General features: G+C 45.6%; 1 protein-coding gene across 2 annotated transcripts in view; it reads left to right on the plus strand.

Annotated features, from left to right (window-relative positions):
• The first annotated feature begins 11,852 nt into the window (after nt 1–11,852).
• Nucleotides 11,853–13,722, plus strand: part of ABHD5 (abhydrolase domain containing 5, lysophosphatidic acid acyltransferase) — a 34,389-nt gene continuing 32,519 nt past the window's right edge. For both annotated transcript variants that reach the window (XM_084858244.1, XM_084858243.1), the window contains exon 1: nt 11,853–12,024. Coding sequence is in view for 1 of the 2 variants with exons in the window: in XM_084858243.1 (XP_084714369.1) it covers nt 11,867–12,024 (158 nt within the window). In the remaining variant the exon portion in view is untranslated. The remainder of the gene's footprint in view (nt 12,025–13,722) is intronic.

Here is a 13,722-nt window from a genome sequence, read left to right on the forward strand (position 1 = left end):
TTTTTCAGGACGCCCAAGTAGAACCTCTCCTTATCTCACTCTTAGTGTTGGCCTTGGAGCGGAGACAGTGTGCCATGCAGCTCCACAGTGTTTTGTCATGTATTGTAGAAATAAAGAAACCACTTGTGAGGTTGTGAATCTATTGTGCATTGGCTGTAGGGCAGAGCCTAGCAGAGGGCGGCAAGCTGAGTAGGTCACTCCCACACAGCCCAGTATTAACCATGTCCTGCAATGGGCTTTGGCCCAAAGGGCCATTACAGGGGTGATGGGAGTCATAGGAAGAACTAAGGATTTCAGCTGTGGGTGGAGAGACATTGTCTGGACACTAAGTCCAGAAACAGCAGAGCAGTAGACCTGGTATACAAATTTCTCAGAGGCTAGGTCTACCTAGATCTATCTTGATAGGCTTGGAGCCCAGGCCTCATTGCTGTTCAGTCACCAGATCTACCAGAAATGGTTGACCTGTTCTCTGATGCTATCAGGGCTTTTTAAAAATGTGCAACTGTACACAAAATGTACAGTTCAAGAAAAATTGTTGTTGTTCAGTCGTTAAGTCGTGTCCGACTCTTTGTGACCCCATGGACCATAGCATGCCAGGCCTTCCTGTCCTCCGCTCTCTCCCGGAGTGTTCTCAAGTTCATTCAAGGAAAATATGCAATTCCAAAAGAACATTGCTGTAGTTCAAAATTCACGCCATGCAAAAGTTGTATTGTTAGCTGATGTAAATGTGGCTGATAACAATGTGAAAAGTAAAGTGAGTAGTCCAGGGTCCTCTACAACCCTAAAATCTGATCAAGCATACTCATTTCGCCCCCCACTGCTAAAGACACTCCCCACAGATTCCACTGCTATGCTCCAGAGCTGCCTTCCCCAACCTGGTACCCCTCAGATGTTTTGGACTTCAGTTCCAACCAACACCAGGAATTGCCAATGGTCCAGAATGCTGGGCTTGCAGTCTAAAACAACTGGAGAGCACAAGATTGAGGAAGACTGTTCTAGGGAGTGTTCACCAATGTTCCCAAGATGATGGAAATTTTTCTAGGATGAGTCATGTGAAGTTGTCGATGTTATGATATGGGCAGTGTTGCCATAACATGTACGATATGATATTCTTAAGACAGCGGTACTGTTTGTGCATTTGGATTTTTTTTTTCTCTTGTTCCTAGGTGTGTGTTTTTTTAATCCCTCACTCCAAATAAACTTTTGTTGGAGTTCATGATGCTTCCTGAATATAACACTTCTGCTTCATGCTGCTCAGTTCCTAGGACCTTCTACTTCTCTGTGTAGGCTTCTAAATGTCACAGAATGTGATGCAACAACCTAAGCAACAAAGAGCACACACAAGGACAGTGCACAGGTGTGTTGTAGCAGTGTGTGCTGTGCATGCGAATTACAACCAGAAACGACTGTGCAGCTTTGCCCCAGAAAAATTCCAGCAGATGCCCATGTCCCTGAATTACTGATCACAGCTTCTCTGGGAATGGGCCCGGACTGATTCTCACCTGTGGTGCCAAGGACTGGAATATCTCCTTTTGGAATTGAGATGGGGCATCTGCAATCTTATTAGCTACGTCCAGGATATGTTGTGCTGAAAGCAGCACATTGGCTGACAAGCAAGCCAATACAAATTTTAGCCAATCCTAGCTAACTGCATGACTCTGTCCGAGCGTGATGTGTGGCTGCTAATGACTCTGACTACAGCTTGTCATACCAGAAGTGTACCCGCTTGTCACAGAATTTCTCTCTCCAGATGTGATGCCTGAATCATGCCGGTGAGAAGGCCATCTTTTTGCACACCATCGCCCAAAGAAGACCCCAAATACCAAGCTCCCTGAGGCATCTGACTGAATTTGTAGCTGCGCTCCAGCTAGGAAACGATCCTGCCAAAGAGATCTGCCATTGTGTTCAGATAAGAAGTTTAGTCATAACCTCAAGTCCTCCTTCATGCCTGTTCTAAGTTGATGGTGTGGACACAGGATTCTGGCTGTTGACCTTGCCAGGTGAGCACAGAAGGCTCTGTAAGGTGAAATTACTCTACAACCAAAATTGAGGTGGCCCAAGAGGACCTGCATTTTCCTCAGAGTGCATTTTTGGCCCTGAAGCAGTAGCTCAGTCTTGCACCCTAGAGCAGCTAGCTTGTCTGGTGGCAGGTGAGAAGTGCTAATTCCTGAATACGGTTGCATGCCTGAGTTGACCAGTTTTGTGGCTGGTCCTTCAGTTTTATCTTGTGCCAGTGGAACCCCTAACTCTTGAGCCAGGTTCTGAAAGTCTTCTAGGAAAACCTGGCACTCATCCATGTTTGCAGACCCAGCAAATAGGGAGCCATTGAAATAACGAGTGACCTGAGGGTGACCTACCCTAACTTTAACTGCCCATTCCAGGAAGGTCCTGAATGTAGGACTGTGCAGGGACCCCGCAATCCACCTCAGAGGCTGCTTCGGGGCTTCCAAGGCAGGCCCAATCCACTTCAGGCCGATTCAGGGTCCCCCCAACCCGCTGCAGCCTCTGAAGCTGAAGCTGGTTTTGGATGGTCGAACCACCCCCCAGATGCCCCCACCACGTGAGTCCCTGGCTCCTTACTTGGGCCCCCAGGACACACGCGGGCAACCCCCTTGTTCTGGTGACTCCCTGTATTTCCAGAAATAGATCCTGCACTACAGAAATAGATCCTGTAGATGCTTGGAAGCTGCCATTTGCGCATGATCTATTTCCAGAAATACAGGGAGTTGCCATTTTAAAAGTGGCAACTCCTTGGAACAAGAAGATGGCTGCTGGCACGTATCCTGAAGGCCCAAGTAAGGAGCTGGGGGCTGGGCAGCAGCGGTGCAGCTGGGCTTCCGGATCACTCCAAAGTGCTTTGGTGCCCTCCAGAGTGACCTGTGCCACTTCATGCCCCCTCCAGCCCACCTCAAAAGCAGCCCAAAGCAGCCTGCTTTGGCTCGGAGTTCGGGCTTCAGGCCAAAGCAGCACACAGCCCTAACTGAATGCTTTGAACACTGCACAGGCAGCCTATTGGCATGATGTTATCCACATACTAATGTCCATCAAACCAGCAGATTGAAGTCCTGTGAGTGTACTGGTAGCTGCCTGAAGGCCAAGTGTATGTTGCATTTTGTCATCAATGCACCCCTACTGCAGGATTTTTACTATGTTTACCACCTGGTCAAATGAAGCGAACTATACCAAGCAGAGCTCTGGAGGTATGGCATCATTGACCGAGGGCCCTTTCGGGTACAATAAGTGATGGATAAGTCTAAACACTCCAGGAGACTTCCTGGACAGTACTCCTCATGGTGAGACCCTGAGGTTCGGTATTAGAGGTGCAGAGAAGGGTCCAGCCACCCCATCAGCTTTGTATTCCTTCTCCATCTTAGTTGCCACGACTTTTGGCATGTCCCTGACCTAATGGATGTTTAGACAGAATAAAGGCCTACAACTCCCAGCACTCCCCAGCCACCCATGCTGGGAGTTGTAGGACTTTTTTTCTGTCTAAACATCCATAGGATTGTGCCCTAAATATGTTCACCTTTAATGTGCCACATGGCTTTTGTATGTGTTTACTCCAAAAGAACACAGATACCCCTCTGGGATTTATGCAGGCAAGCCCATATAAACAGGATAAAGATACCCAGAAATACATGTGACTCATATAAATGGCAATGGAGGCTGGTGGCTCCAATTTTGGTGGGGTTGTTAATTCCTTATGGCTTTCTGATAAATGGGTAGAAGCAGATGCAGCTGGATCTGGATCACCCCTGACTTTCTGAATTAGTGGTCCACACTCAGTTGCCATGTTGACCCATATCTACCTATCTATTTGCCTAATCCAAAACAGACTTCCTAGGAAGTAATTTCTATTAACATTAAGTAAACAGACACTACCAATTCAACATGCTAATTTCCTTGAAATTACACTTATGGCTTGGAAAAAATCTTTATGTGGTATTACAGTGCCCAGCTGGAAGCTTGGTCTGCCATGCCTCCCAATTAAAAGCGCTATCAATATAGGATAAGATGATGATGATTAAAATTTATGCATCACTTCCCACCACAAAAAGCAGTCTTGAAGTGATATAGATTATAGTAAACACTGCAATCCAATCCTAAACACATATACTTAGAAGCAACTGACTTGGAACTTGGAATTTACTTCCAAAATATGTGTTTCAGATTGAAATATTACTATCAGTGTCAGTTGAAGTAAATGGGAATAGAGAGGCCAGGTGTCTGCATTTGGCCCACAGGCTAAATTCATCATCCCTCTTCTACACACAAATAGATTCCAATAGAAATCTGTGAGATTAAACTTCCAAGTAAATGTATTTAAGATTGAGGATACCACTTAGAGAAAGAAATGTCACCATCTTAACCTATTAAAATATCAAACTGTTGACAGTTTAATCTATGACTTTTAAAAATGCAGGCAAGCCCATATAAACAGGATAAAGTACTATTTGTGCTTGTCCCACTAGGAGATGCTTGTATTACAAATCACTGGATAGAACTGGGTGTCTAGAATTATTGTGGGCTGTTAAAAGGGACGGGGGAGTGAAGAAGGCAGGCCAGGGAGCACCATACATAGTTCACGTTTATTTCAATAGAGCATGCAAAGAAGAACTTCCTGCTTGGTGGTGCCCTTTGATAATGGAAATTCTCAAAGCTTAATTTAGCTGAACCTTGGCTAACTAGTTGTAAAGCTCACTTTCTTCTTCCCACCCCTACCCCTGACTGCAGATGCTTGGGAATGTTGCATAACTGTGTATTTCAGAAGGAATTAACTAGGCAATAGTTCCATGTAAGAAGAAGAACAGATTGCTAAAGATTGCATTTATGTTCAGCATAGTTAAAATGAGATTATCAATGAGATGGTAAACAAAGATGTCACCAAGGATATTAGTGTTGTTATCAGTAGGTTGTTATTAACAGTCATCTTCTAGCTATCTTTAGAAGATGTTTCTCAGTACAATAAGAGAGTGTAATACCAGAAACACGTTATCTGTGTACACTAGTATAATAGTCACATCCCCCACCCTAGCATGATAAAATGACTCCCACACAACTAACCTACAGTGTTACACAAACATTTAATAGAAGGATGCTAAAAGACACACTTGTCTTAATCCCACTAGAAATGGCAATCAGTAGGTCAATCCACCTTTCTGTCCTCTTGTAGCTTTTGATGCAGTGACTCAACAAAGACAATACTCACACATCAATTCCAGCTAACTCTAACTTGTCTCGCAGCAGGTGATAACTCTTGATAGAATGCTACTTCGCAAACATTATGTATCAAATTAATGGCTACTACAAGCAACACCCTGCAATCAATGTACTTTATCTGTGTTGCAAAGGAAATAAATGGTGATTTGCAAATTCATTACTCAAATTCACTGGTTTCCCCCACCCTCACCACACACGGGTATTACAACAATTAACCCCTTCTACAGTGCCATCAGCATACGTGGCTCTTTATATTTACAAAGTAACGTACGCAAAAAAGAGATCTGTGCTTTAAAAAGGTTGCAGGTCAAATTCTGACAGCAATGGAATGTGTCAGAGGGAGGGAGGGAGGGAGGGAGGGAAAGGGCAGACTAAGGTAACAAATTGGAGCATGGATGGAAGATGAAAAAAATGCAATTTCATTAGGTTTTGCTTTATTTGGGATTAGGTAAAAGGCGTCATGGGAAAGGTGGGTGTGACATAACCCTCCCTCAGGTCCATCTGCCTCTTCTTTGGGACAGCTATCCCTATTGTCCCGCAAGCTTCAGCCCCTAAATTCACCAGATAAAAAAAGGCACGCTTAATTAGTTCGCTTTACCCAACCAGGAGAAGTACGCAGGAAATATGAACACTACTGCTAGCGCAGAAAGAGGAAAAAGACATGGGATTTTATAATTCAAAAACAAACAAATTAAAGTTTATTTAATACAAGAGATGTTATATCTTATAATTAATCACTCAGTTTTTGGTCTTATCCTGCCTTCTCTACCTCTTCTAACTCCTATTCCTTCAAACCCCAAGGCCCTATCTCCAAACCCTATCTCCAGCTAATCAACCAACTAGGGATGGCGGAGAATTTCTCCACGAATCTTCGGGAGGCCGAATGCCAATGCATTCGGCCTCCCGAAATTGCTGGGGAAATTCTCCGCCGGCCCTCCGGGATGGGACTTACCGTGGCCGAATGTCCCTCTCGGCGGTGGGTCCCAGCGGCGGTTCGGCGGCGTTTTATCAGGGGCAGGGGCAGTGGTCGGTCTCCCGACTGGCTGCCGCCGCCGCCATTGCAAAAAAAAAAGTAAAGTAAAAAAAACAACACACACCCGTGATAGGCTACATAACGATTTACGTAGCCTATCACGGCTAGATTTCCAAAGTCAGCCGTGATAGGCTACGTAAATCGTCATGTAGCCTATCACGGGTGACTTTGAAAAAAAAAAAAGCGCGTACGCAAATGGTGGCGGCTCATGGGCGCTGCCATTTGCGTTCCTTATTTTGGCACGTCTAGTCTACGTAAACATTTACGTAGACTACGGCGAAAATAAGAGAACGCTATTTGCGTTGCCCTTATTTTCGCCATAGTCTACGTAAATCTTTACGTAGACTAGACGTGTCAAAATAAGGAACGCAAATGGCAGTCCCCATGGGAGCCGCCATTTGTGTACGCGCTTTTTTTTTCAAAGTCACCCGTGATAGGCTACGTGACGATTTACATAGCCTATCACGGCTGACTTTGGGAATCTAGCCGTGATAGGCTACATAAATCATTACGTAGCCTATCACGGGTGTGTGTGTTGTTTTTTTTACTTTTTTTTTCGCGGCCGGGTAGACGGGGCGCTCCTACCCGGCCTGAATTTCGCTGGTGAGGGATGGGGCACCTCCCCCCTGGCCTGAATTTCAGCCAGGAGAGGCGGGGCGCCTCCCCCCCCTCACCTGAACTTCGGGGGGAGAGCCGAAGCACCTCCCCCCCACCACGAAGCAAGCTTCGAGAACAGGTAAGGGACTTTCGTCCATCCCTACAACCAACTGTCTGTTCCTGCCTTTTATATACTCGGTCTACACACACACACACACCCTTCCCACCTTTCACTCACTCACTACCAAACTCACTCACTAACCCTAACTTACCTGCTGGGTTCTGTTTAACACAGCAAGCACATATAAACATTAATATAGACCCCACATGGCAAGCAGTATGCTTTTGTCACAATGGGTTTTGAAGAAGGATGAGAGAGAAGTGGCATCACATAAATGTTCAGGGAGCAAGGGGGAAAGGGTGGAGTTGTTTTAAGAGAACAGGAGAGATATTTGGCAGCTGAAGACAACAGAGATGGAGGCATGACAGCCATAGGCAGTGATTTATATATTAAGAAACAAGGGGAGAAACACAGGGTGAGGCAAAGCCCCAGATGACTGAATCACAAGGAATTTGTACTGGAGGTGGAAGGGGATGGAAAACCAATGTAGTATTTAAGGGGTATTATATAATCTGAATGTTAAGGAAGGTGAATTACTTTGGCAGCAAAGTTAGTAGTAAAAGGATTAGGATGTGGCAAGGGAACAACAGAGGGAAGGTTGCAATGGCTAAGGCAAGGCATGACCTCAGCATAAACCAGAGTTTTAGCTGAGGTGAGGAAAAAGAGCAGTGTTTTACAATTGTGTACAGAGAAAAATGTGCATCATTCATTTCCTCAGTTTTATTAAGCTACAATCCTGAAAAATATGTGAGCTTGGATTTGATTTGCGTTTAAACATCTTATATTGGTTCTATTGGGCTGGGTCAAGTCTAACATCTTTACCCCACTCATCCCAACCTATAGATAGACTTAAAATTCAGCAACACAAGTAGTGCATCACTGCAGCAAGGTGCAGCATGTTCCCATTTATTTATTTGCTACATTTATATCCCACCTGTCCTCCAAGGAGCACAAAGCAACATACACGATCCTCCATTTTATCTTAACAATAATCCTATGAAGTAGTAGGTAAGGCTGGGCCAGTCACTGATTCTCAAAGTCACTCAGCAAGCTTCATGGCAGAGTGGGCACTAGAACCTGATATCTCCCCAGTCCTAGTCTAACACTCTAACTGCTAAAGGCTCTGCAGCTTCCTGGGTAAACCATATATCTAACTTTTAAGAAATGGCTAGTGTCCATTCATGCTATGCTTTCATGGCTCCTATGAGCCAAAATGGCACACAAAATGCCACACAATTCTACCCCTCCATTTGCAAAGAAGCACAGTGACTCTTGTGGATCATACCTACAGCTGGATATAATTTTTTTAATTAAAAAAAAATTCCACTTCTTGGCAAAACCCATGAAACAGCTGTCAATAAAATCATCATACAAAATACACACTCACACATGCCTCAAAGACAAATTCTAAAGACAGTAATAAAGTCTTAAAAGTAGAAATTCCAAGCTAGAACCATTAGCCAAGACCTGAAGGGCTGTGTCCTTTCACATGAACCTGCCCAAGTATTAAGATCTATATCCAAAGCCCTTCTCTGCTGCTTGCCTGGTGCATAGCCTGATAAAAGTTTTAGGTGTAAGGCTGACACCCTTGTATTCAGCCAGGCATTGACATTCAGTTGGTTTTAGTGGCTGCTTTATGGTATCTGTTCTGCTGTCTCTTTTTATCATTAGATGTTTTAATTGTTTTATTCTTCTTCTGTATTTTCTTTTTTTCAAAATGCTGTCTTTGTGAGTCAAGTGCCCTTTCTCCATACTTACGCCCTGAACAAAGTTCCCATTTGTGAGCTCTTAAGTGTGTATAACATGACCCAGAGAAACATAACCTCCTGCCACACACCCTATCAAATGAGTTATGGTCTCTATGTGTGGGGTTTATCTACTGGTAGTGGTCTGCTATGATTGGGTGCTGAGTTACATCATATCCTGTGCTCTGTAGGAGTGGTGGCCATCAACAATGGGGTGTCTTTTCAATGTTTCTCCCCCTCCCATTGGCAATGTTCCTGCACCAGGTCTGGGATGGTGTACAGCTGTGCTATCGATATTAAGATAACTGTGAATTGAAGGGGCATAGGATGAGGCATAAGTGAGCTCCTTCAGTGTGCTGCCCACATCTCTTCCCCATTTCACTGTTCTGCTGACTGCCTGTTCTGCCAGCCTACACAGGGTGTTCTACCAACGTATCTTTCATGGTGGTGGCATAGTGGGCCTTCTGCCAAATCCTTAGGATTGGACCATAAGACTATGAGAAAATCAGATTCCCCCCCACATTACTGCATTATCAGTTAATCACAAAACACACCAACAATGAATTATTAACATATAGCAAATTACAAATGCTAAACTATGGGCTCACAAATGAATATTTGTGCCAATCAAAATACATCCATTTAACACTAATTTCACATTAGAATTTGCAACATGTACAACTCTGAAACATATCACATTTGTCATTTGGTATGGAAATTTAATTAAGCTTCATCAGAATTTAATTTGAATCCATATAATTAATTGCTAGGTGTATTTTGGTAGAGGAGTTGTTTATCACAATAGACACAAAGATCGATGCATCCTAACATCATCCTGGGGTGATTCTTAACACATTCCTAATATGTCGGTAAAGATAACTGATTAATACAAATAGGAATTAAAATGATGCGGAGTTTGTACACCCTCTTTTATTTAACATCTGGAAGTTTCTAACATAACCATCTATCTTCCTAAAGAATATGATCAGATTAACATAAAACCAAAACAGGCTAAAGCTTATGTGGGTCTAGCCCAGAGCTTCTGAATCCACAGTGAGGAAAAAAGCACAGCAATATTTTTAATGATTTTTTTTCTTGTTAAAAAAATCAAAACAAGAATGATGTCAGAGGCACATGTAAAGGTTGGCTAATTATAAGCATTCTTTTGCAGTGCTGATTCTAAATGACTCAAACAACCTGGAAATATTTAGGAAAATAGCTTTGCTGTTCAGGAAACAATTACATCACTGTCAAGATGAATCAGTTTAAATATAAGAGATACAATTTTAATGTGGTTTAAATCTATACTCCAGTTCTGTAGATGAGGCTCTACATGGGAGGAAGCCTCCGGATGACTGTAGCAGCTAAGAATTGTAATAGCTGCTTCAGTCACCTGCAGAGAGCATTCTTTCCATCTTGTCTCAGTGCTACCACCACCCAGGCATCCACTTGCTCACCCTCTCTCTTGCAACATTTGGTTTCTTTTTGGACTCCAAACAGCAGAGACAAATGGAATTGGCAGTGGCAGTTGTAGCAAGTTCCTTGTCCTTCTGCTGCAACAAATCCAAGAAGAAGGCAGGTGCTGTCAAAGACAGTGTGAGCAAGCAGGCAACCATGTTGAGAAAGAATGGGAAGGGGGATCAGCACAAATAGCTGTAATAACTGTTGCAACCTCCAGTCAGCTGAAGGGTTGTGGTGTGAACTATAGCAGTTCACAGGCTGCTATGTGAGATGGGGCTTCATCTCAAGCTATCTATCTAGAGCTATAAGCTCTAGGCTTATTGCAAGTTAAGAAGACAGTATGAAAACGTACAGACAAAATCACCACACCACAAGACTGGCTATTGCAATAAAAAACAGGGAAATGTCTAGATCTGTTACGTGCACACTTCTATATCTCTATTAGAATATTTAGAAATGGTTGAGCCCCATCAGTTCTGGTCAGGAGAATACCGTGGATGTACTGGACACACACCCCTCCAAGAAATCCATTGGATATCCAATGTATCACTCCATAAACGGAATTATTTTGGATTAGCATGGAAGAATAGTGGTGGCAGTTGAAGGGAAAGCTACATTTCACTAGGCCTGGCTGTTGCCATAACTTAACTAATGAAGAGGGGAGAGAGAAATTTTGTGGGAACAATGGCAGCAATGTGCAAGGTTAGGGAGGCACACAGTGGAATGATTTATAGGCCTGCTCTGAGGGCTAGCTCCAGATCTGCAGGGGCCCTGGGCAAAGTGTTCTCTGGTGGACCCCTTCCTCTGTTACTGGACCCTGGCAGGCTTATCTTGACTGTAGTGGTAGCAGTTGAGCCAAGGGCATTGTGGGAAATTAGAAGTGTGGCTAGATTCAGCCATCTAGTACTGCAGGCCAGGAAAACAAATTTAAGTGGAGCCAATGCAAGCATCTGAAGTGGGCCCTGACTGGCAGCTGTCCCAAGGATGCCAGGTGCTGATTCCAGCCCTACCATCAAATTGATTCCAAGAAGTCTGCCAAGCAGTCCGTGCTCAATATAGACAGGGGCAGATCCTAGAACTCCCCACTGGATTCTGTAATTTGGTAATCAGTCACTCTACTGCTTATAACAGTGAAAAATATTAACAAATGAGCCTCGGGCTTTGATGTGCCTTACACTGAAGCCAATGTCAAAAGTCCTGTTAATATTAATACCGGTTTTAAGTTTTGTTTTGTGAACTGCCCGAAGAGCTTTGGCTAAGAGGCAGTAAAGAAACGTAATTACCATCACCATCTGCCCTGATAAATGTTATTGAAGGGTGAGATACACCTCTATTAATAAAATAGTAGCGCCATATTGCACAGAGGCTTTGGACTTCAATTCCCATCAGCCCCACCCACTATAGCTAATGGTCAGGAATGCTGGGAGCTGAAGTCAAAGGCATCTGGGGGGGGCACCAGGTTGGGGAAGACGGCTGCAAAGGATGGATGACTGCGTAGCCGCAAGGAGCAGCCCGTGGAAGGAGCGAGCGGCCCGTCCCCGTCCCAACGGACTAACTGGCCAATAAAGGCCGCGGGCCTGACGCCGCGCCTCCTCCTCGCCAACAGCCGCTCTACACGCCGCCGCTCTATGGTGGGGCGGGGCTGAGGACTGACGCGCGAGCGCGACTGCCTGTCGGGCGGGTCCCGTGATGGCTGGCGGTGGCGCCGCTGCCGCGGTCGCTCTGTCGCTCGCCGCGCTCCCGGCCGCCGCCGCCGCCGCCGCCGCCGCCCCAGGAGCGGCCTTCGGACGTTGCCCCCGCGCCGCTGCCATGGCCGAGGATGAGGGCCCGGAGTCCTTCAGCGAAGGGTGAGTTCCGGGAAGCGGGGACGGGGCGGGCGGCTCCGAACGGACGCCGCCGCCGCCGCCCCTCCTCCAGCCTAGCGCGAGGTCCTGAAGCTCCCCAGCACGGCCCCCTCCCCCTCGCAGAAGTGGGCTCCGTCCAGCTCGTAGCGCAGCTGCCCCCTGCCGCCGAAAGGCGGGCCCGTGTGCAAGTCCGCTTTCCCAAGACCCAGCCTCCTAGATCGCCCCCCCCCCCATGCCCAGATCGTGCCGGCGTCTCTCCCTGCCCCCTCGTTCCGTGCGGCTGCTTCACCGTATGCGGGCAGCGGCTGCCACCCCGGTTGTGTACGCTCCCGACGGGAAGCTGCAGCCTCTCCCGGTTCTCTTCTTACAGGTGTACTTTAGCGGTATGATGCGCGCGCATTCATGCTTCACGGGTAAAAGAAGTGCACCCACAACAACAACAACTACTGCTAATAGTAATTCTGACGTATGGTATGGCCCTTTGCGGGCATTCTGTGTCAGGGGTTAGTTAGATGGAGAGTGGCCCGAGTTGTTGTGCGGGGGGGGGGGGGTTGATTTAAGTGTTTCAGGATGGGGTAGTGTTGAATTATTCTCCCGCCTATGCTTGTCTCTCCCAAACAGCTGCTACTCCTAGTAGGTGCTGTTTCTTGTCTCCACCCCCCACCTCCCCTGAAATATCTGAGGAGAGGTAGTTTAAGAACATAAGAGCCATGCTGGATCAGACTAAGGGTGTGTCTAGTCCAGTTTTCTGTTCACACAGTGGCCAACCAGCTGCCTGTGGGGAATCCGCAAGGACGACATGAGTACAATAGCACCCTCCTGACCATGTTACTCACCAAGTGGCATACAGAGGCACACTGCCTCTGGTAACTGTAGGTAGCATATAGCCATCTGACTAGTCAATTTGGGGTGAAAGCCTGCCTGCCCCTAATTCATCACTGAATTGTTCATCACTGCCTGCCTGCTGCTAATGTGCTTTATATACCTCCCCCCCCCCCATTTGTACATGCCTGTGTGCGCACACAACATTGACAGCCACCTGATTCTTCTGACAACACTGGTCTGCCACTGTTGTATCTACTTTGGCCCTTTCTGCTTGCTATATATTGGGTTATTCCTGCTCTCATCTGTACCGGAAATGTAAGGCAGGCCTTTTGTGTCTATTACTCCAGTGATTACATATGTTCCTGCTGCCTTCTCTTGAATCTACTTCATAACCTTGGCTTATCATCCTGGACCCAAGTACACTACAACCTCAGTATACAGTTTCTCCATGTGTAAGCTCCACTATTTTGTACACATTTCATACAGTAGTTTGATTTTTTTTTTAAAGAAGAGGTCTGCTAGGGTTCAAGTTTGCTTTATAACAATAGTCTCTCTGGTCTGAAAAGTGTGCTCCATAATTCAAGAGGTAGTTGATCCATGGTGCTTAGTATACTCTGCTAATGCTTGCTCAGAGGCTTTCTCTTTATTGAGCTTTACATTTGAAAGCTGTTTGAGGGTAAATTCTGGAGAACTCTGGCTCAGATTAAATTCTCATAAAGCTAGCCCCACTTTCTGTGTCTGCTGTAACAGTCCCACATCCACTCTTTCATTATAGCAGTGCCATCTGGCTACCACCCCACCACAGGCTTGTATGTGTGTATATTTTCCCCAACCATAATTCATTGGGTCCTCTAATCCACAAAGACTAGTGCTACT

Source organism: Heloderma suspectum, chromosome 5, assembly GCF_057233095.1.
Source record: "Heloderma suspectum isolate Gila_16-S chromosome 5, 16-S_ref, whole genome shotgun sequence".
NCBI classification, from domain to species: Eukaryota; Metazoa; Chordata; class Lepidosauria; order Squamata; family Helodermatidae; genus Heloderma; species Heloderma suspectum.